The sequence below is a fragment of the Chlamydotis macqueenii genome, chromosome 3 (genome assembly GCF_036417535.1).
Source record: "Chlamydotis macqueenii isolate bChlMac1 chromosome 3, bChlMac1.mat, whole genome shotgun sequence".
In the NCBI taxonomy this organism is placed as follows: Eukaryota; Metazoa; Chordata; class Aves; order Otidiformes; family Otididae; genus Chlamydotis; species Chlamydotis macqueenii.
Window position 1 is genome coordinate 35,305,576 of NC_141558.1, and position 23,920 is coordinate 35,329,495.

The window sequence follows — 23,920 nt, forward strand, 5'->3', positions numbered from 1 at the left end:
TCTTGTTGGTTTGATTGTAAAGTCCCTATACATCCTTTTGGAGAATGCATCCTTTGTCATAAGATGTTGGCCAGAACATCTCCTGTCAACAAGGCCATTTGGAATCCGGCAAAGTCATTATAAAGGTATCCAGTTTCAAACTATATAATGAATAGATAGATTTAGAAAAAGATACCATGGCCGCATGGGAACTAGTTGGTGGGTGAGAAAATAAAACAGTTAATATCTTGAGTTAAGAGCCAGAAGCATGACAATGGAACTGGGAAGAAGGTACGCTTCTAGCATCATCAGATAGTCCAGCTAATTTTTGAGCTGTCTATACAAAAAGTTCTGAATAAACTGCCCTCTCTCACCAATGTTTTTGTACTGACTCCAAGAAGAATTTTCCTTCCAAGGCTTATTCATTCATTGTGAGGTTGTTACAGGAAGCAATGGTTGCGCTGATATTTCCTGTCGAGCAAGATGATGTACAGTTTTCATGAGGAACACCTCCTAGTTTGAGTTTGTGTGCTTACCTAGAAAAAATGCCTTTCTCTAGGTCATCTATCTATTGGTAACTTCATTCTTTCTAATGATAGAGTGGATGAGGTCTTTCTCTACATTGAAGATTTTAGAACTATATTAAGATCGCTTGGCTTAATGACAGTAATTTTTTAGAGGAACCTGGTTCTGTGGATTGTAGAGAGGCCATGCTTCTTGGCTGTTCCACAAGGCCAGCCAGAGCTGGATCCACTGAAACAATGGTATTAGCATCACCCAGATGAGGGCCTAGTTTGAGAAAAGTTTGGCAAGATACCTATTTTCATATTGTAGACAAAACCAAGAGGACTAATACATTCCTCTTCTTATTTATTACTTTTTCCTGTTTTAGCTGTAATCCCTTAAGAAGTGCATTTACTCTGTATCTATGTGCATACATTTCCATTTCCACAGCCAGAAGCCTTTCCGTTTAGTTTTCCTTACTGTCATCTTGAATGACTGTTAACTCTGCCCCTTTTCAAGGATGATGCTCGTGAAGATCTTTCACAGCAGATTAAGTTTCTGATGCTGAAAACAAGAGCAGTTTCCTGTGAAGGGAAAGAGGCTCTGCAACTCTGTTTTGTTTTGGTTTGTTTTCCAGAAAGGAGAGGAATTAAAATCGGTCTAGAACCCAAACACAGTTGCTTCATCTGCACATGAGTGTTTGCATTAATAACCCTGATATAATCTCAGACATTCAAGAGTTGGGGGCAAAAATACATGTATAAACTGAATTCCTGCTTGTTGATAAATCCCTGTGTCACCTAGGGACAAAAAAGTTTGAAACAAATCATGAGGCATATTTTATTCTGGAAAGAGATTATAGCTATCAATAAAGTTTCATAGGAAGGTAAAAGAACATACAGAGTGGTAATGGCCCAAGGCTGACCTTGTACAGTTCTGAACACTAGACTGAGATCTCACTGAGGGAACAATAGGTGGAAGAAATCTAATTAACTGTTTAGGATTAAGGAAGTCAAAGTCTTTCAATTCTTATTGTCTGGAGACCTGAGGACTGAAAAGGACATTAAATGAACCATAGTTCTACGTAGTGGTAATCTCATCTCCTCCATCTCCAGTAGGGAATCTAAAATATGAAGTATTAAGGAAGAGAGATGGACCTGTGACAAAACCAAATTAGTTGGTTTTTTGTTTGGTTTTTTTTTTAAGAGTTCACAGACTAGAAAGCTTAAAAAGTTTTCTAAATCAATGGCTGTGTGCCCATATAATATAGCAGAACTGGAATTTGATTTAAATAAGTGAAGTTCAGTAGCAGAAACAGTCACAGCATGAGTTCCTTATTGGCTAATTTGCTGTCATCAAAGAAAGCTGAAGGAATGTATTGTATGGCTCCCTTACAGCAATTAAAATGTAGCAGTAGTCTCTTTCTTATTTGTTCACAGTCTGCAAATTATTTTATTGTCCCAGAAGCTTCCCTTCTACTATAGCATATGATATTCTCTACAAGAGCACTGATAGTAATGGAAAATACAAAAGCTCAGATTCAGGATAGTGATTTTCTTCTAATAAAGTAAGTTTGAGCATTAAAATAGGAGGTTTTCTTCATACTGCAGCTGATGTCTTTAATTTATTAGTAATGTTATGATTACTATGCTAGGTAATAATAACTTCTAATAACTAGAAATTGGCTATGAGTAAGTTACAGCATAAGAAAGATGATCTGTGCATCTTAATTTTGATAGGATTTGATTTTGTTTCTTCTGTACTCTTTTAGAGAGTCAATCTATAATGATTTTCTGTCGTATTTTTCTTGATGTATTTTCTGCAGTCATCTGAAATCATTTTGAAGAGCTAGGTGGCCTGTGTATTTAGTGTGATTTGTTAATGTGATCTTTTAATATCTCTCACAGTGGTTTTAATCCTGCCTAATAAATCAAGCAATAATATTAAACTGCATTAAATTTACAGCATTATATCTGCTTAAAGTAGCAAAGAGAAAAGAGGAATGCTATTGTGTTACTAAAGGCACTTAAAGAAGCATTGTGACATTCTTGTATGTATTGCCTACTGGTAATTATTAAATAGAATTAGCTGATTGTAAATAGCTTTGTGTATAAAATGAGGTAGCAGGTATTTTGAATTATTACCTCTGGTCCACAGTTAGGAAGATGCTTTACTTTTTGTTTCAGACCATTTAATTAAAAAAAAAAAATAAAAAAAAACCCCTGTCTCAAACTCAAGCTTAACTCTCCTTTTGAAAGGCTAGTCATCCTCTGAAATGTTGGAATTTTTCTGTCTTTTCAAGACAAATTGTTAACAAATATTATGATACATCTAAGATTGCATTCTGATTGCACAATAAATCTGACATCAGTGTTGCATTTCACCTACTGTGTGGTCATGTAGTAATTGACAAGTAGTTTGGTACTTTTGGTATTTCTTGAATTGATGCTTCTGCTTCAAACTTCATTGCTTTAAACTTCTATGATATCTCTGAGTTTGGGTGCAATAGTCTCCTTTTGGGGGACTCAGTTCAATACAGTGCACTTCTGGTCATTTTTAGCTTTATTGTTCTTAGGTCTTTGGCTTAGCACAGCCATTTGATAAAATCGTCTGTACTTTTACTAGGGTGCTCAGCTCTTACATATTCAACGCCACTGCAGAACATTACCCTTCAAACAGATTCTCTGAGGGTTAAATGAGTCTGTACTTCTCCACTACTTGTCAATTCTAGGTAGTCTTACTGAACTGTGTTGAAGCTTCGACGTAAGAAATTATTCCGAAGAGTGAAAAATCACGTGCTTCTCTTACCATATGTAAATCTTCCTAAATTTTCTTCAGCTTTCTTCTAGGTCATTTCAAATCCTGGCATTCCCAGATTCATAATTTCTTGATGGCATTCTGCTAGCGCAAGGAAAGAGGCCTCTGTAAATGGCTGTGTGCTTGCTGAAAATGGTGGCGCTATACATCAAAATTTTTGCTTAACTTTGTACTTTCCAGAATATTTTCCTTTAGTTAGGCCAGTTGAGAAAACATACGTTGTTCATTTTGTATATTTTAATATCCTTATATTCTGTTATTATTGTAGTTTTCCCTTGTTATTTTAGTAAATTGTCTTCATCTCAACCCACGAGGTTTCCTTCCTTCCCAGTTCTCTCCCCCATTCCGCTGGGAAGGGAGAGAGTGAGCGAGAAACTGTGTGGTAATTTGGGCTAAACCATCACAAAAGAAAAACTAGTTGGCTTCTGATAATAAATTTATAGTTTAATCTCTTTCAAGTTTACTTTGCTTTTTTGTGTTCTGTCTGGATGCTGCAATTTTCACACAAGCTGCAGAAAATTTTAGGTTTCAAAAGGATCTTTCTAAATGTAGCTGTCTTTAGAATTACTCCTGGCAGGCTGAATTTTAGAGCATGAAGTGCATATAACTGCTTTCCTGCACTGGTTTCACTGTGGCACTCACAAGTTCTAAACTGCTGCTCTGATCCTCTTAAAAACCTGTCTTTTTACACTACTGTGCTGCTGTAGCATTTGGAAAAAAACAAGCAAGTTAAAAATGTGAAAATGTCTAGAAAACTACTGGGTTTGGGTTTTCCAGAATAGTATAATGGAAAATTAATGGAAAAGTAAGATTTGAAATAGAAACCATATTTGCTCATAGTCATATCCGTTTAGTTTCTGTAAAGCCTAAAAAGATTATAGGAAGCAATCTGTTCCATTTTCTATTTTGTCATGTTTTAGTCAAAGGAGTAATTGCTTCTAAAATTAAGCTTTACAGCATGTATCTAAACTTTTAGATACACTGTGGTGTACTCATGATTTCATGGTATTTTATATTTTATATGACTTTCAGTTAAATATTTTGCATCTGTAATTTCTCACATATTTAAGCTGAATAAGCAACATAATTTTCATATCGTTAAATTCTATTAATCCATTCAAGATTTATTCTACATACATATTCCACATAGTTTTAAATGCATTAAATAAGAGAGAGCACTACTCTATCCTGACTAATTTTCATGAAATTGTGATATCCTACCATACCTCTCGAGTCTTCCAGTTAAAACTTGAAGACTCTGATGGTATTCTCTGTAACTAGGAGCAGGTTGTGGGAATTGGTGACATAGTTGTAGTGGAAAGCTGGTAGTTTAGGCAGATGCTAGAATCATTGAAACACCATATTTTTGGTCTTGTTTCATAGTTGTATCTAAGGGAAATATTCATTTTAGGCAACTAGTTTGTGAAAGTGTTGTATTTATATTAAATAGAAATATTTTCCTCAAGATTTTTTTTCTGTACAATAAAATTTAAGTTTTTTTCCCAAAGAAGATGAAAAATAAGTAGATAAATAAAAAACTTCTTCCTAACCCAAAGACAAAGGTTGGTTTAGTTGTTTAGTTGAACGTTGCCTTGAACAGCTATACAATATTCAGCTGCAAGAGGAAAAATAACTGCATAATTAGAAGGAAGCCTTTCTTCTTTAGTGTTATCCTTTTTTTTATTTATGAAAAGTAAATGACAAAGTATGACTTTGATTCATTGAATGAAAGTGATTCAGAAAGCAGATGTGTGTTCCAGCCAGCTTTGTCCTTTTCCTCACATAGGTCAGTGCTTAGAATCACTCCTCTTGCTCTTTGTTAGGTGTTTTGTTTTGTCTTGTTTTTCACGTCTTTTCTGTCTTCTTTTGCAGCAGATAAATACAAGCTTTGAATACACATTGTGTTTTAAGTTAGTCCAAAACCCCATAGGTTTGCTTCTGTTCAGGCTTTTTTTTTTTTCTGTGTGACTCTGAACCTGGAGCAGTGGTTTCAGTCTCTGGCTTTGGAGGAAGGACTGAACTCACTAAAACTGAATAAGTTTGTGGTGCATATAGACCCATATAGATTGCTCACTTCTTGAGCAGAAAGCAAGCTGGAAAAATAGTTGCTCACTTCCTGAGTGGAAAACTTTGCCTGGAAGAGGGAAGGGGATTTTCTTCTCTAAAGTAACTTAATTCTGGTAGTGGGTAGGGCAGCAAAGTAGACTGGGAGATAGAAGAGCACAAGAATGGCCATGACATCAGACCAGATGTCAAATATTCTGTTTCTGGCAGTGGTTATAGTAGACATTCAGGGAAGAGTTTGGAGATATTTCCAGGAGCATTCCTCCAGTATCCAGCAATTTGGGCTGCCTAAGGTGGGAGATGACTGTTTTTACATGTGTATCAGTGGATTCCACTATCGTACATCTGTTTACTTTCCTTTCATCCTATGCAAGCTTTCAGCTTTCACAACATCCTGTGGCAAGTGGTTTAAATGCATGTTGTGTGATAAATTGCTGCTTGCTAGTAGCCACTTGCTAGTTTCATTTGATACTTTCCATCCCTATTACTGGAAGCTTATTTTAGTAAGTCAAGCTGAATGTGATGTGGTTATCATGCCTTCAGAAAAACAAACGAAAAAAAAGCCTGATGAGATTAAAAGCATGAGTTCAAAAGCTTCTTTTCAAAAGTGAATGAATTATGATTAAGTACTAATAAGCGTGTGTCTTGCATTACTGTCAGGATTGTGTTTGTTAGAGCCACTAAAGCAAAGTGATTGCTGTTTATTTTCAGTACTTCTGTGTGTTTTCCAAAGATATGTAAACTTCTGTCAATAAATCTTTTGAAACTAATATAGCTGTATTTTTCAGCAATCCATTGTTTTCTGATGTGATTTTAATTAAGAGGACATTTTATTATTGTTGTTATTCAAAACTTAATTTTATTACCTTAGTGTCATTCTTTACCCGTAAAAAATGTTATAGGTATGATGTTTACTTTCAGGAGTTACTTAGATTACTAGCATTGCTGTGTACTTTATGACATTTCCTGTAAGATAAGAACATAATTTCTTATGTCAACAAACAACATCTATTATTTTAATGATACAGTTATTGCATGTGGTACTCCTACACTTGCTTGTACTAAATGAAAGAAATGCACATCAGACAATGAAGTAATGTTACAAATGTGTTACCTCTTGCCTTTTTGCTAGAAACAGAAGCTTGATATGTGTAAGGCTGATCCAGGGAATTGAGTGGAAGTCTTGAAGCACAGACAAGTCTGCCCATGGACAGAACACAGTTCTGTCTGGGAAGGCCCATTCACATATCAATTACAATCAAAGCACCGTAGGGTGTCTGCTCAGGAGGAGCTTCCTTACCGCTTTTAAGAGCATTTGAAAAGAAGAAAGGAGACTTCTTTTCTGTCCTCGTCCTTGCTTTTCTTGTGGGCAGTAGCTACTAAATGGGGAAACTGATGGGTTGACAGCTTATATTCTTCTTGCCTTTTCAGATATGTAAGAATAACTTTGATATGATACTTTACTTTCTAGTTATAAAATCTGGATGCTTATATGCTAAGCCTCCGTCTTCGTCAATGTCTCAGTTTCCACTAGTAATTAGCAGCTTATTCATAACCACATCTGAATTATCATCCATCTTCCATCTTTTGAATGGTGAAAGCTAAACAGAACATGCATGGAGAAATAAAGTCCAACTTTGAAGATGACGTGGAAGGTGAGGCAGACATGGGTTTCACAAGGTTCTTACTGTTGCTTCTGAAACCCCTCTAGCGTGAGGCTGGCTGAGACATCTAAAGCATTGTTGACAAAATATTGCTCAGAACTGTAGTCACTGCACGCACTGTAGTTGCAGATTCATTTGTTCCGAGAGTTTAGTTTAGTCACTCCACTGGAATTTAACTTTCACAAATGTTAGTAATTCCTTGACTCTTTCTGCAGGCACATTTGGTCTTGATCTGTAAGCAGAATTGTTGAATCTTAGGGAGCTGCTTGAGAAGAAAGTGACAGTCAGCGTGAATAAAGATGACACAACTAGAATTTCAGATCCTGTTGAATAAAAGATCAAAAAACTTTGAAATTTTAGGGAGGGGTGGTTTACATTTAAACAAGGAATTGTAGGTGATGTGGATCTTGCTTTAGATACTGAAAGAGGGTGTAAATCAGTTTGAACTTTCTTAGCAGGTGAATATTGACGTGGTTAATGAGGATTATGATTACTGGGAAGGATGTTAGGGAAATATGCTTTTCAAATCACAAAACAAAAAGCAATTAAAGAGAAATGCTAATCAGCTAAAAACTGCATATTGACTCATGGTAATTTGTAAGGTAATTACCTTTTAACCAAATACAGTAGTATTAAAATCAGAACAAAAAGATTTCCAGTAAAGTCTTTCAAGCATGGCTACCTTAGATAATTTAGGGATGCTTATCAGCATGTTATTTAAACACTAAACAGCAATTAGAGATAATGTGTTTTATCCTTTCTTATGCCACAGATATTGTTGGTTTTGTAAGTTTTAGTGATCTACGTAGAGGTTATTTCCATGCTTGTGGAACATCCAGTTTCTCAAGGGAAAAATGAAGGGTCAAGAACAGAATTCCCTGTGAGGATTAATCTTCTTTGTTCGTAATATAAGAATATATTGCCACTTGAGGAAACAATTAATTCATTCTTGAAATATATTTCCATTAACCTCTGACTCAGACTGGACTGATTGATTTTACTGAAAACTTAGGTTTGTCAGCATTACCTTAGCAAACACAAAATTTACTAAATGCTGATCACTTGTTGATAGCATTTCCAGCTTTCTTATTTTTCATTATGATGATTTAGAAACTTTTTTTCCTAAAAAGTGATGCTGTCAGTATCTCTCCATTTAGGGACTTGTTTTTTATAATCATATACTTGTTAGGACAAATCTAGTGTTAAAATACTGAAAACAGTTGCAGAGAAGCATCCCTCCTATATGCAGGCATAGTGAGCACAGTTTGGTTTTTTTTTTTTTCTTTTCTGTGGATATCAGTGGCTATATTTAGTTTGTCACTGCCTTGTTGTTTAGTCCCAGATCCACCTTCTCTTAGTTCTAGATGGAGCAACCTCTTCTACTTCCAGAAAGTCAAGGCAGCAAATAAAATAACTTAAAGAAAAGAGCTGGGGTAATTGACCATAAAACACCATACCTAGGATTGTATATCTCTAGAAATGTGTAAATTGAGGTTAGACATTTTCTAACAGGCATGCTCTGCTTCAAAAAGTTTGAAGTAGTTGGGGTAAGTCCCATGTTCTGTTACATGGGACATCAGCTTACACTCACTCTGTGGCCTCCTAGCCCATGAATTTTCATTTTCTTGCCTAGAATTCAGTCTGCATGTGTACCTGCCTGCACTAGCAGCCTTCTGCAAGGAAGCAAGGGATACTGGGACTATTTGCTGAGATGATGCGTTGGTTGCTGATAGACTATGTCAAGGAAGATGGATGTTCTTTGCCTGCTTCCAGCAGCTATAAGGAATTTCTGGGAACTTTGGTTCCATTTGCTTCCCTGAAGAGGGGAGGGGCCATGGGGAATTTTTACTGGAAATGGCTAGATGGCAGATTTCATTCTGTTCTGTCCTCCATCACGTTTAACTAAGTGATCACAACCCAGCAGCTGGCGGTGCTGCAGTTCCTACTGCCACTGCTTCCATTGAAAGGCAGTATTAGCCAGTCTTCCGCAGTTCCTGTTGTTTATTTCGGTCTACCCTTTGCACTTCTCTGAAAAATACACGTGTAAAAGAAGAGAAATACCAATTTTTAATGCTTGATGTTTCAGTGAAATTTGAAATAGAATTTCTTGGGACACAGAAAAGACACCTTGTTGGCATAAAAGTTACATCTCTGCTGAATAGTCAAAGTTTGCTAAGAAATGAAAGTGGCAGAAGTTGCAGGAAAAAATTTACACGAAGCAAAACTGTTAGAATATGATGGATTGAGGAGATTTGGGCAGAACACTTTTCTGCTAAACTAGCCATCTTCTAGAAGTGTCAATGTTATCACTTTCGAAACAGCAGAGGTGTATAAATATTCATCTTTCCAGTTTGGTTAAAATTTGTATCGATATGTCAGTATTTTATATAGCATTATGTTGTATGTAATTATTTGTTGCAATATACATTTAAACTTGGTATCTTCATGGGACTAAAAAAGCCTAAAGAGATGTTAACTAAATTATACAGATAGAAAAAGAGGAAAGCTTTTTGTCATTAATCAGACATAATGGTGCTTCTAAATTAGTTTTATTTGTTTTCATTTTTTCAGAAAGTTCAGCATTTCAACATTCTATTCTAAACCAAAAAAAAAGTTTTCCTGAGTTAGTGCTGTTTCTGGCTTGTTCCAGAAGGCGTACAGGTGTTGCTGATGCCTTGTCCATAGTCTGCATAAATATCTGAGTTGTATGGAAGCAAGTACTAGTTGCCATGAACATACTTTCTTTCTTTTAATCTAATTTTTATTTAAAGTGGTATTGTCTCAATTCTGTAGGTCCTATGAGATATAAAAAGAATAGAAGTTATTTGCCTATACTCAGAAGATAGCATCAGTCCTCTGCATGTGAAAATTCCAGCCTCAACAGACTGCATTACTAGAAATATGAGTTGCAGCTGGTAAATGGCTTAAGAATTGTAGAGAATTTCTTCAAAGCTAATATTTATTCTCCTCTTCTTCATTTGTATTGCTGTCATTGAGGGCATTTGAATGAATGATATAAATGTGCTTGAACCTTTAAGACACAAAACCAAAAATACTCTTAGTGCAAAAATTTAACTTAGAATATCACTTGGGATTTTTTTCTGAATCTGGTTGAATAACTTTCAGGAATTACATCCACCATTCTGTGAAGGCTACTTCCAGGTCCCTACATTTTGTCCAAAATTTTGCTGAAGACCCCAACTCAAAATCTGTCCAGTAAGAGAGCAGTGGCTTGGAATTTGATCCAGAGCCATCTGATCTGTAAAAAGAGTGGTTATAGAATCATAGAATCATAGAATGGTTTGGGTTGGAAGGGATCTTCAAAGGTCATCTAGTCCAATCCCCCTGCAAGGAGCAGGGACATCTCCAACCAGATCAGGTTGCTCAGAGCCCCGTCCAACCTGGCCTTGAATGTTTCCAGGGATGGGGCATCTACCATCTCTCTGGGCAACCTCTCCAGTGTTCCATCACCTTCATTGTAAAAAATGTTTTCCTTATGTCCAGTCTGAATTTGCTTCCTTCTATTTTAAAACCATCACCCCTTGTCCTATCACAACAGGCCCCAGTGAAGAGTTTCTCCTCATTTTTCTCATAAGCTCCCTTTAGGTACTGGAAGGCCACTATAATGTCTCACTGGAGCCTCGTCTTTTCCAGGCTGAACAGCCCCAACTGTCTCAGCCTGTCCTCATAGGAGAGGTGCTCCAGCTCTCTGATCATCTTTGTTATCTTAAAATTCTTACTGAAAAACAAAGCTAGTGTTAAAGTTATTTAAAGTTAATATTAACATGTTCTGGAATTGTAGTCTATATGTAAGATTTGCTTTACAGACATACCTTCTGAACTTTCTGGATGGAGTAGCTGTGTGTTTGTGTATATACACATACATACACCGCTACCTTCTTACACACATTGCTGATCAAGATGAACAGGTCTGTTACCAGACTGTGCACCATTAGGTAGCAGTACAGGTATTCCTCTACAAATTCTGTGATACAAATTTATATTGATAGTAATTGCATCAGTTAGTGCTACCAAAGACATCTAACAAAAGAAATTGAGACATGTTTTGTTCAGATTATTAAATGGCTTGGAAAGGTTAGTAAGCCAGAGAATATTCTAGACTATTTTTCCCCCCTAGTTTTATAAAACAATATTTCAAAGTGCATTTGTCCCCTGAAAAGCAATTAACTGAAAAAAATACTTCCTCATTGCTATCAGACTTACCCTTTCTGTTCAAAGTCAGTTCTGTGCGGGGCTGAAATAATTTCCTTTAGTGCAGTACTGTTTGTAGAGGAAAGATAATTAGTTTGCTTGTGGTTTCTATTATCCATAATCAATTAGGTAGTTTACTAAGTTGCAATTAGTTGCACTTTTCAAGACCTACTGAAAGTAACACGATTTCTTAACTGCTCAGAAGAGCCTGAGGTTATGGGGATAAGTGAAGTGACATAATTTGCCTTTCTAAAACGTTTTCTATTGATTCCTTATGCAAAAGGAAGATCTGAGTGAATTTACAAGGCCAACACTTAAGAATCAAACAAAGGTTTTTGCTTGTAACATTGTACTTCTAATATCCAAATTACAAGAATTGAAAGCATAGAACTTCAGTTTATGTTTCTATATAGTCATTTTTCTGAGCACAATCATACTTCATCACTATAAAGAGTTTCAGGACATGATACATCTGAGGATTTAGTTTAGAATGGGTTGAATTACATCCTGAAAGACCCTGGGAGCTACTTATTTGCCAAAACTCGGACATTTTATACCACACTGGATGTCCTAAGGTGGTGCTCCTGGCTTACAGCTGCTGACTGTTACGTAAAGCGCTACTCATGCATGTGAGTTGGATCCCCTTAGACATCCAAAGTCGCAGTAGGTATCTACATTCAAGCGACTGAGTCCCAGCCTTTGCTTCCCTCTGTTGACTCAAACAGGAACCAACGATAACTATCTCAGCTTGTTGATGCCTTTGTTTGGTCAGATGACTCCTACACTGGAAGTCTTAAGAGCAGACTTTGTAGGCCTTTAGAATCATCTGTTCCCTACAATTCCAGGAAATCAGAAGTACTATTTTTTTTTTCTCAACTTAGAAAGCTGTAATTTAGTCAAGTAAGCAAAATAAATACATTTGTCTCACCAGTATTAGTTACTAGTCAAAACAATCAGTGTATTGACATGGTTGTCCTATAGTCAGATGCTTGGTATTTGAAGAAACAGATTGTCTTGTTGCATCTGTTTTAGAAGAAGGTTTTCTCTAATTATACAATTCTATTTAATTGGACTTTGAAAGTATGCACGTACTTAATATTGTCCTTTTATATTTTTTGCTGCCTTTTGTGATAAGAATGTCAATATCCAGTTCTTGGCAGCAGCTTTTGAACTGCAGGATTTTTTTACCAGATTCCAGAGAGACTGAACTGGAGCACGCAAGGCTAGAGTTTATATTTTTCAGCAATTAACCTAATTTTCGAGATGTCTAGAAAACTCAGTAAAATTACTTTGCTACATTGAGGCTTTGCAATAAGATGGCTATGATGTCTTAGTGTTGTCCCTGAGGTGGGAGGTTACCTGAAGGACATTACCCTAGGGAGCGTCAACATAGATTTTAGGTTTAAGAACAACTTGCTCAGAAAGAGAAAGTGAGCAATCCCTGAGCCACCACCTACTGCAGAGGTCGATAGTAGCAGCCTTACCTGAGGAAGGTGGAGTGCTGTCTTTTTGTTAGACTCCAGTGGAATCAAAAATTACTTGCACTGTTTGTAAAAACAATTATTATGGAATAAATGTCACACTTTGGAAAGTCTAGCAGTGTGCAGTTTGGGGTGGGTAAAACGATTTGAAACTGATTCAAAGACCCATCTCAAAGCCTAGACCCATCTGGCTTTGTACCGCAGATGTAAACAGTTGTTGAGGCTTGCTAGAGCTATTGGTCCATTTTCTAAAATATATAATGTATTTTCTAGCAGCTATGATTTTACCTTTCAGTTCTGATAATCTAGCTAGTGTAATTGCAATCCTTTTCAGAAGAAGGTAATCTGATATTATTGGTAGACTTTGCTGTGAAGGGGGACATAGAATTTAATTCCAGAGAGACAACTCCCCCGGGTTTAAGTTTTATCTTACTAGGTATTCCCTTTGTACAGCAGAGGTTCTGAGAGGTTCGGTTTGAAATTGTAGTTTCCAAGTACAGGACAGGTAAATTTATATTAGATAAAGCTGTAATGGCTTTTAATTAGTTCATAGTTTGGTCAGTGAGCTTATTTGACAAACTGATTCTTCCACTTTATGACTGACTCAGATATGTAGTACTGACTTGTGTATTATCTATTGAGATTGAGAACTTGGACTTTTTATTTGCTTTCTAGAGGTGTCCCTTGAATAGATGATTGTCTATACTAGAGAGTAAAAAAATTATTTTTTTACTTGTTATTTTATTTTTCAGAAAACAGAAATCTACTGATTTTAATTATATGCCTAAAATAAACAAAAGTGTTGTTGCTGTTGTTGTTTATCCGTAGATCATTATTTTATGTCGCAGCCTGTGGATAATTAGGTAGAAAAAACTCTTTTTGACTCATAAACAGGAGGTTATGTTGACATTTGGTATTATGATGAAGAGTTAGTTCTTTGGCTGTTATCACAAAAAGGAAAACATTTCTTAGAATTAATCATACTGAGTGTATAGCCATTCTGATTATATAAATACTACTAAAAATTTTAACGTTATTCTGTAAACTGTCATCTGAGATGGTGGGCTGCATTTTCACACTGTGCTTATGTATCAATTTTTCTTTATTCCCAGATCCAGGCCATGTATGACATTATCCACTATGAGAATATTTTTCCTTTGTGCATGATTCTGGAACAACTTCTTCAAAATGAGACAGAAGAAAGTAACGTTTCAAGCTCAGACTATGATAGAGAAGAAAAAATAAAATTTATGAAGAACCTTGATCAAATTATTCTTCACCTCTCGGATGAATTCCCTTTGTTTTCTTTATATTTATGGAGAGTGAGTGTTCTTTTGAACTCAGCTGAAATACAAATTGATTAAAACAAGCAGCCTACTTTTTAACAGTTTATTTGTTGTGGGATTGCATTGGAAAATTTTTGAGCCAGACAGGAAAACGGTTGGTATTGGAAAACATTTATTTTAAACTGCTATACTATACAGCAGTTTCAGAGATAATGCAATTTATTTCCAATTTTAAATATAGAAAAGATGTAATAATCCAGGTGCCATTTTGAATAAATGCCATTTCTTTTAACAGAAAACAATATGTTGGTGTTTGCATACACAGTGAAAATGGCAACAAAGCAAGTTGTTTCAGGTGATGTTTAAAATAAGCACTATGAGTTTTAAGGTCAAGACATAACATGTGTGTAGAGTTTCCTAGTTAGGAAACTAATGTGTGTATTTTAAGAGTTGTATAGCATCTGTGTGCTTTAGAGAGAATGAGTGGTTGGCAGAAATAAAAATGTTTCTTTTTAAACTTGGTAAGTTATCACTACAGATTCTTATAGGACAGACATAGTTTCTGATTTAATCAAAAGAGTCATTAGTTGAGCAAAATAAAATCTGTTGCTTAGTTTTACAACTTTCTTACATTCATTGTATCCTGCTTGGCTTTACTTGTGTATGCACAAGTGTAGGCACAATAGGCTTACTTCACTCAGAGTTGATGAATGATTTCAAAGATGTAATCTGAATAAATTTAACTCCTTTAATGATTACTTTAAACCTTTTTGTTAAAAATTAATGAGTATTGATAAAAATCCCTTTGTATATTTATGTATTATTTGATTTTTAGATTTTTATTTCTTTGATGAAATTATCTTCATAGTAATAACTAAATTTAACAGAAATAATCTTAAACATAAAAGGCCTTTAAAATATTAGTTCAACAATACCTTGACTGATCCAGAGTCTTTGCTAAATTTAGAGGGTAACTATTATGATGAATGGCATTTTTTTTCTAATGAATAAACATCATTTTAGTTTTATAGTGTGTCCTAACAGTGCACATTCACCATAAATATAAAATATTTTTAGCATTAGTCCTTATCCTTCCCCTTGCAGTTGTTTCTTCAGATCTATTTTTATGTCAGAAAAATTCTTTGAAGCACCACTTTTGAAATACAGGAAATAATTTATCTTGTTAATTTGAATGCATTTATTTCAAATAATAAACCTTTGTTTTCTGTATATGTAAAATAAATTAATATTTACAAAACAAGCTTTGCTGAATTGGCTCCCCAATTTGGTTTTTATACTTGTTTACACATTGGCCACTGTTCTGTTTCTTAAACTTTGTGTTTGGAATGTCAGATGGTAACATATGTTTAATGCTTTCTTTTAGCAAATGTTCTTTCGACAGAAATCTTTTTGATTCACAAAACAAGTGTTCCTAAATATTCACATTAGAAAATCAGATAAGTTTAGCCAAATTAAAGAAAATAAATAAGTATGTAAGGTTGGTAGCCAATCAGGAACTACTGTGCGCTTTTTGTACTGCTTTACTTTTTGTTTGTTTGCTTCATTAAGGTAGAAGATCATTTCTTTCACCTCCCTCCACAGCGCTGAAAACATGATTACGAAAACAGCAAGGAAAGGCATAAACAAAAAGAACTGGTATCTAATGGATATAATAATTTTCATTTTCATTTTTTAAAAAAGCTTTATTCAAAAGTATTTTGTAAAGAAAAGACACAAAACGCAGAAAGATACTGGAATCTGTATAATGACAAAATGTGTAGTGTTTCAAGACACCTATTCTAAAGAACAGTTTCAGCACTAGATTGCACATTTACTGATCTCTGGGCAAAAAATATTTTTGTTATTAGTAAAGCAACTTGGGCACAAAGTGACACATATTTTCTTTGCAGATTGCAGTGTTTTCTCACCAGCAAGCTCTCTAGGCCACTGGAAGACCAATGGCTATTTTGGGAAGCACATGCTTATGTGAGAGGGAGTTTTGTGTCCAGAGGTGCTTACACTCTGACAAAGATTCAGAACAGTTTGTTATGCACCTTTGAAAGTGCTGAGGCAGACTGAGAGTTCTCCTTGTAATGCCAGTGTAGCAATTTAGACACGCACTAGCCTCTCTGCAAAAGTGTTAATAACTGGTCACCCGGGATCTCCTTATCTGTTTCAATGCAAAATTAGTGCAGTTGAACCACGTCAGTGAGCACATATCTTCAGCTTTGATGGGAGCAATAACCTTTGCAACCAGGATAGTTATTAGAAGATTATCTCATGTTCCTTGCAGCGATTTTTCACCAAGATGGGACTTGCCTCAAGGTGAACATGCACAAAGTGTTTAGATGACTCCCTGTGGTTGAGACGTCTAAGCTATGAAACACTTATAAAGTACCCTGGTGTTTTGGGCTGGGTCTCCAGCTGCTATGCCAAAGGACTGCAGATCATCTGTAAGTCCTGTGTCACATTTTCTCTCTTGTAGATGCCTGTGATACGCTGGAGCATCTTTAGTAACACTGTCACTAAATGTGTCTGCTTAGGCAACAGAATCAAGCAGTGATGACAGCATGAAGCACGATATGTAGCTCACTGGCATGAGCATGCCTTTAGGTGTCTTTATGTAGGAACTAAATCCCACCCATGTGATATCTTACCAGTTTTAGCAAGTAGGAAGTCTTAAGTTTAAGTGCATACTCTTCAGACAATTTCTGCTCTTGTCCAGTGACTGTTAGATGTAACTTGAGTAAACATTGCTGTCTTTAGTTTTGAAATAAAACGAGATGACTAAGCCAGTCGCTGGAGTTAGCTGTTACAGGTGAGGATTTGCGACTGGGTTGGAAGAAACCTTCCTACAACTTGGACTTTAACTAATTGCTTAAATTGCTTACTAAATAGGTGTGTCAACATCCAGCTTTTACACATCTGTCCTCCAGAGAGAAATCCCAAATCTAGAGAAAGTGCCTATGGTCTTTACTAAGTGGAGACTATTAGATGTCTCAAAAGAATATCCTCAGAGTCCCATTTGCTGAGTGTAACATACTGTAGACCTAAAGAACAGCAAACAGTAAAAAAAGAACTTGGTCTGACCTGTCGTTGCTCGCTGGAGTGCTTCACCTGAGTTACCCTTACAATTTTAGAATTAACAGTTCACGGATATTTCTTTTGTCTTGCTGATTTCCTTGTTGTAAATATATGGACTTGAGAATTTGGCAAAATGCTAATGTTCTGCAAATGCAAACTGGTCAGGCTTTTATATGTATATATATATAAATATATATATATATACACATACACACGTATGTGTGTATATACACACGTATGTGGTTGAGTTGTATATTTATATGGTTGATTAGCAGTGGTTATTAATTAGCAGCCTAATAGCGGTTTATGATTTCGTAATTTGTTATTCTGCCACATTCTTAGCTTCTCAGGTGACTAGGTTTAGTACCTGTCTCCATCTGTTTTAAAAAGGATTTTATGGTAGAGTGTCTCTTTTTATGAGAGTAGAAAAATTATGAGACAAGGAAAATAAATTTTTATTCTAGTGCTGCTCCATTGATTGTTCTATTTGCTAGACAATTTTACATGCCTACTAATGACAGCAGTGGGTGGGATTTTGAAGTGAACTATCTCAGGATATTTTTGTAAACTTAATTTGGAATCTTTTCATAATCTGTTTGTGATTTACTGAATTTTTTTTTAAGGTAGTTATTGCTTGTATATGTTGGTAATAGTGGAAATGGAATTGTACCTTATTTTATCCTGTAAAAATCTTTAATGTTTTTCTTTCAGTTATCTGTGCATTCCTAGCTGATACAGAGTAACACTTTACTGTGGTGCAACATTCAGCTGACATTCACATGATCATAGTAGAATTTGGATTGGACCTCACCAGGTCTCCTCCTGCTCAAAGCAAGGTTAGCTGTGGGGTCGAAACATGTTGTCTGTTGCTGGTTCAGTAGTCAATGAGGTATTGAAAACCTTCAAGGTCAGAGACTGCACAACTTGTCTGGATAACCTGCTCTTATACTTGACTATGATCATGGTGATTTTTTTTTTCTTTATAGGCAGTCTGAACCTCTGTTGTTTCATTTTATGTTCAATGTCTTTAGTCATCGCACCCCCCAAAGCCTCTTCATGTCCCCTTCATACCTTCCCCATTGGCACTGCAAGCTGCTGTTAGGTTCCGCTGAAACCATCTGTTTCCCAGGCTGAACAAGCCCAGTTCCCTTAACCCACCTCACAGCACAGATCGTAGAATCATAGAATCTTAAGGTTGGAAGAGACCTCCAAGATCATCAAGTCCAATCGTCAACCTAACACCACCATGCCTGCTAAACCATGTCGTGAAGAGTGCTTCAGCCCCAGCCATCTTGATGGTCCTCCGTTGAACACAGTTCAGTTTATCAACATCTTTTTACTGGGGGCCCAGAATAGGCAGCAGTAGCCTAGGTGCAGAATAACAAGGGCTGAGTAGTGGGGGGTAATCCCTTCCCTAGGTCTATGCTCCTGCTGGCACAGCCCAGGATGGTGTTGGCCATTGTTACTGCCAGGGCCACTGCAGGCTCACACTCAGCTCACTGCCCATCAAGGTCCCCAAGAGCTTTGCCTGCAGAGCTGCTCTGCAGCCAGGCACGCCCAGGCTGAAGCAGTGCAAGGGGCTCTTCCTTCCCATATTGGACACTTTGCACTTGTCCTTCCTGAATTTCCTAGTCTCTGTCAGCCCATTCTTCCAGCTTGCATCAGTCCCTCTAATGACAGCCCTGCCCTCAAGCATATCGACCAGGACCACAAATTTGGTGTCATCTGCAAATTTGATATACGTGCACTCCACAATATCCTCCAGGTCACTGACAAAGATGTTAAACAGGACACATCCCAAGATAGCTCCCTGTGATATTCCACTTGTGGGTAAAGTACAACCCATTCACCACTCCATGTGAGCTTGACCAGCAAACCATTTTTTTACTCACGTGGTTTTTCACCCATCCAAACGCATCCTGTCCTTGCCTTGTGAGGACATTGGCCAATTCTTTCAACACCTATGGATATAGATCACCTGATTCCATAGACATACATGGGCAGAAATCTCGCCAAGAAAAACGCTAACTTGATCTTCAGCTGCTCCTAATAGTTCCTCTCCGTGGAACACTTTCACTAAGCTGAGGAAGGGCTGAGGAAACCTTGTTGAAGATTGAGGCAAAGAAAGCATGAAGTTTCTCAACCTTATGTCTGCCATTTTAGTGGTGTCTGCCATCACTAAAAATTTAATCCTTTGTAAATCATTAGTTTGATAGAAAGCCATTTGTGAAATACCATGATGTAAATCACTTTGAAAGTCATCAGTAATGTAGTTATCATTGCATTTCCAAAGGATCTAGCGTTGAAATTTCAGAATTAACGTCAGATTTATATAAAAATTATTTAATTTGAAATTCAGTTCACCTTAGCCTATTTAAAAAAAGCCATGGGCTTGGGAGTGATTAACGTATGTTCATATTTTATTGATTTAGACGAGGGAATTTAATCTTTAGAACTCTTGCTGGTATACGAGCAGAGGACTTAGAATGACTATTTCATCAAACAAAAAAAATCTTTCAGTTTCTGCTTTTTCATTAGTTCCACAGCCCGTGAGCATGTCTGGTCTGCGGGGACAACTAAGTGGACCAAAACAAAGTTTACTTTTCAGAGGTGGAAAGTGATACTCATTACTTGGTTCACACCACAGAAATGCAGGGCATTCCCCAAAACTCCTGACTGCAAGGGAACATTGCAGTGCTCCTTGTCTGCTAGGTAAACAGCAGTGCCTTCTGAGTAAGGGTATTAAAAGCACAGTATTTACATGCAGAACCTCTTGTAGCTCTTGCATAGTAGTAATTCATTTACCTATCTTCAGCATCCTGTAATAAGGGGAGAAGCAGCTGAACCTGAAAAATAGATTGGGGGGATGATGAGGAAGGAGGTACTGACGAGCAGGAGCCTTTGACACTGCTAGCTGAGACAAGGAGTATGGGAATATCACATGGCCAGGAGACAAAATGAGACACGATGTGCAGAAAGATCAGTACTCTAAAAATATATAATTTAGCTTCTTTTCACAGAGGAGAAGGAAAAGAAAAGGGCAAAATTAGATTGTTTTTAAGCTAAAGCGTTGTTATCTTCCTCACAGCCACAAATCTGACCCAAACTTCAGCTTCTTCAATTCTAACCCCTTAAAAAAGTCTCTTCTGTACCTTAGTGTCCCTGTGCAGATTTCAGTGATCAGCTTGAGAGAAGTAGTTAAGAACTACAGTAGCATAATAATCAAAGAAGGACTACATTAATATTAGCATCTTACTCTGTTTCAGTTTAATAGTGAAAAAAATACAAGTTTTAAAATATTTTTAATTACTTACAATGTAATTGCACAAAACCCAGGAAATTGCACAAAACCCAGGTTTTGTGCTTTTCCTGCACAAAACCAGGAAAAGCAAAGGATGACATGTTAGAGGTTTTCCTTTAGTGTTTGTTTTCATTCTCTAAGCAGTTGTCTGTATATGTACCTTTCCCTTTAGAGGTCAGAGAAGTTTTGCCCAGCTATATACTTGTAGCTTTCCTGGATTATACTTTTTCTTCTGTCGTGTGCCAGAAATGGTCTTTTTCTGTTCCATTGTTCTTAGTTGCCTTGATTTGAGGTAGTGTTTCTGCAGCTGCAATCCAGATCGCATGCTTCACTTAGACCTTCTTTAAATCACCTTCCCCTTACATGAATTGTTTCACTCCCCTTAATTGCGTTTCCTTTTAGTTTCCCCTTTTTTTCTTACAAGGAAATTTGCTTAGTCTGCACCTGGTTCTTTAATTGAACAAGCAAAGTTAGTTTTCATCCTTGCTTTAAGCTGTTCCTTCAACATGGTTTCTTCTGAATTTGCTGATTTCAAATTAATACCAAATACTTTGGGGTTATATCCACCACTAAAATAGTTTTACTAAAGAGAGGCTCATCCTTGTGAAGAGCACTGTTTGCATATCACCTGCTTGTAAAGCTTGAGTTCATGTTTGAGACAACTCTTTCAAATTGTACTTGAGGAAACGGTCTCTGCCAGACAGGAACGTCCTCCACTGAAAAGAAATAGTTCCAAGACAAGGTATTTGAGGTTGTTCAAAAGGGCACTTATCTTTCTTTTCTTGTTCCTGTGTTTTCCAGAGATTCATGTGACTCAATGAAGGCCAATCCTGGCACCTTACAGAATACAACTCTTCAGCATGTGAGACTTAAAAAGCAGCACGCTTGCATTCATCAGCATTTTCTCCATTACAACAGCATGAGAAACTGAACAGTACAGATTTTAGCACTGATGTTGGTTACTCCTCCAAGAAGTTTTGGTGATTTCTTGCCTTCTCCTGTCAGCTACTGTTTCTGCTGTTTCTTCCATCAAAGTATAGCTTTTTGCAGTTATCATTATTGAATTTAGGTATGTTCTTTGAAGATCTTCTTTCCAGCCTATGAAGACTGAAATTTGACTCTATCCTCCAGAGTAACTGCCCTCCCCTGACTCTGGCGTGATGACACCTACAAATTTTGTAAGTATACTCTCTGATACATTCAACCAATTTTGTACAGCCAGAGGAATATTGTGAAGTAAAAACTCTGTAGAAAACAACAGAAATTGAAACTCTTGTAAATTACTATTGTGTTCTGAAAGAAGATAAAATGTTGAAAGCAAAGATATTATTAGAAGGGAAATGCAGAGCCTAATCTGTTTTCATTTAACAAAAATGAGCTCTATTGATTTAGTGAGACATTTACTTCATGTTTCTGATGAATCCAAGTAAAAGCTGTGTCAGCCTAATATTCTAGTATCTTTTTGACCTGTGGAATTAAGAAGAATGGTTTACATGCTGTTCTGGTTTTGTTTAGTGAGGGGGGGCCTAAGGTGGTAGCTTCTGTAGGAAACTGCTAGAAGTCGCTTCCCTTTGTTCAGTGGACTCGGCCGGGCCTAGGGTGAACCCGCTGCTGGCCAAAGCCGAGCCAATTGGTAGCAGAATGTCCCGTGATAATGCCTCTGCGATAACATATTTAAGAAGGGGAAAACAGAAAAAAAAAAAAGGAGAGAAGATGTGAAGCAGCTGAGCAGGGGCAGAGAGGGGGAGGCGCGAGCCTTGTGGGCCTTGCAGGCCTCACCCTCTGGCCTCCCGCCAGGCAGCCGACTGGGCCCAACTCGGCCCGGCCTGGCTGCAAGAAGTGGAGAGGAGATGAGAAGTGAATAAGATGTAAAAAGGATCCTGAGAGACATCTACCAGCCTGTTGTGAGGAATGGCTGGGGACGCCAAAGTCAGTGAAGAAGGAGGGGGAGGAGTAATGCCAAGATTCCCCTGCAGCCTGTGGTGACAACCATGGTGGAGCAGGTTGTCCCCCTGCAGTCCATGGAGGTCCACAGAGGGGCAGAGATTCACCTGCAGCCCGTGGAGGACCCCACGCCGGAGCAGGTGGAGGCCTGAAGGAGGCAGTGGCCTGTGGAGGGCCCGCTGGGGCAGCTATTCTGGAGGGACTGCACCCTGTGGAAGAGATGACCCACGATGGAGCAGTTTCACAAAGGACTGTGGCCCGTGGGAGGGACCCCACGATGGAGCAGAGGAGGAATGTGAGGAGTTCTTCCCCCAACGATGACACAGCGGTGTGAAACAACGCATGATGAACTGACCATGACCCCCATTCCCTCTCCCCCCCCCCCCCACCCCGTGCTGCTCGGGGAGGGGGGGAAGGTAGTAGAGATAATGTTAAGCCCGGGAAGAAGGAGGGGTGGTGGGAGGTTATCTTGTTACCTGTCTCATTCTCCTGCTGATTTTAGAAATAAATGAATAGTTTTCCCCAGGTCAAGTCTGTTTTGCCTGTAACGGTAACTTTAAGGATTTCTCCCCGTCCTTATCTCAAACCTCAAGCTGTTTTTCTTATATCATCTCCCCCCTATTCTCTTGGAGGGTGGGGGGAGTGAAAGAGAGACTGCATAGTCTGGTCCTGATCAGGGCTGAACTGCGACACATGCACAAAAGGCTTTCAACACACTTATATACTACTCCTTTTGTTATTTGAGGAAGACACTGAGGTATCTCTGACCTTCACAACCTTTCACTATGTCTTCCTCTGGAAAGTTGTTACTTTTGGCCATTGGGTATGCCAGGCTTTGTCTTTCATTCCAGAAATGAGGAAATAGTCTTGAGCCAGAAAAAGAAAAAATGAAAGATTATTCTTGTAGCTTACTATTTTTCTTAGTGATTGACTCCTTTGAACCTTTTTTTTTGGGGGGGGGGGGAGCGGGGGAGCAGGGGAGGAGGGAAAAGGGAAGAGGACTAACTCTTTCCACAGGGGGACTCTCAGTACCTGTTTTCAGGACTCCGAGTTTTATAGGGTATCAGGATGCCTCACTGGTACCTCACAGGTACTTATTACTCATCTGGTAACTCATCAAGATCAAGGTTCTTCAGGCCTTGGAGATAATGGAGAGTCTTTCAGCTAATTTTTCAATTTATTGTAAGTAGCCGTCCATAAAAATGCTTCCACATTTTGTGTTCTCACAATACAAGGAAAAAAAAAAAAAAGGCTTGTGAGAAAAACAAAGAAACAAAAGGACAAACCCTGATGAGACTTCCCATAAAGTGTGAACTCCAGTGAAATCTTTTGAAAGCCTTCAGCAGTGTGTCATCCTTTTGAGAGTCGGAGCAGCACCACCAAATCAACTACTGAAGCCTTGGCACCTCTGGGATCTGCGGCACTGACCGATTTGGATCACCAGAGCCAGCACACGGACTCTTAGCAGGGCGGTTCTCTAAGAGTCATCTTAAAAAAAACTAAGCACAGTCTGCTTCCTAAATACAGAGCCAGGTGCAGTTTTTTATATTTTTTGTAAAAAAAAGCAAAGGAATCCCTCATAAT

General features: G+C 37.6%; 1 protein-coding gene across 1 annotated transcript in view; it reads left to right on the top strand.

Moving 5' to 3' along the window:
- The window catches only part of MEI4 (meiotic double-stranded break formation protein 4), a 75,154-nt gene extending 57,257 nt beyond the window's left edge, over nt 1–17,897 (top strand). Inside the window, exons 5-7 of the mRNA XM_086744587.1 lie at nt 13,834–14,043; nt 15,577–15,663; nt 17,803–17,897. Of these exons, the coding sequence (XP_086600713.1) occupies nt 13,834–14,043; nt 15,577–15,615 (249 nt within the window). The 3' untranslated portion in view covers nt 15,616–15,663; nt 17,803–17,897. The remainder of the gene's footprint in view (nt 1–13,833; nt 14,044–15,576; nt 15,664–17,802) is intronic.
- Nucleotides 17,898–23,920: the final 6,023 nt, after the last annotated feature.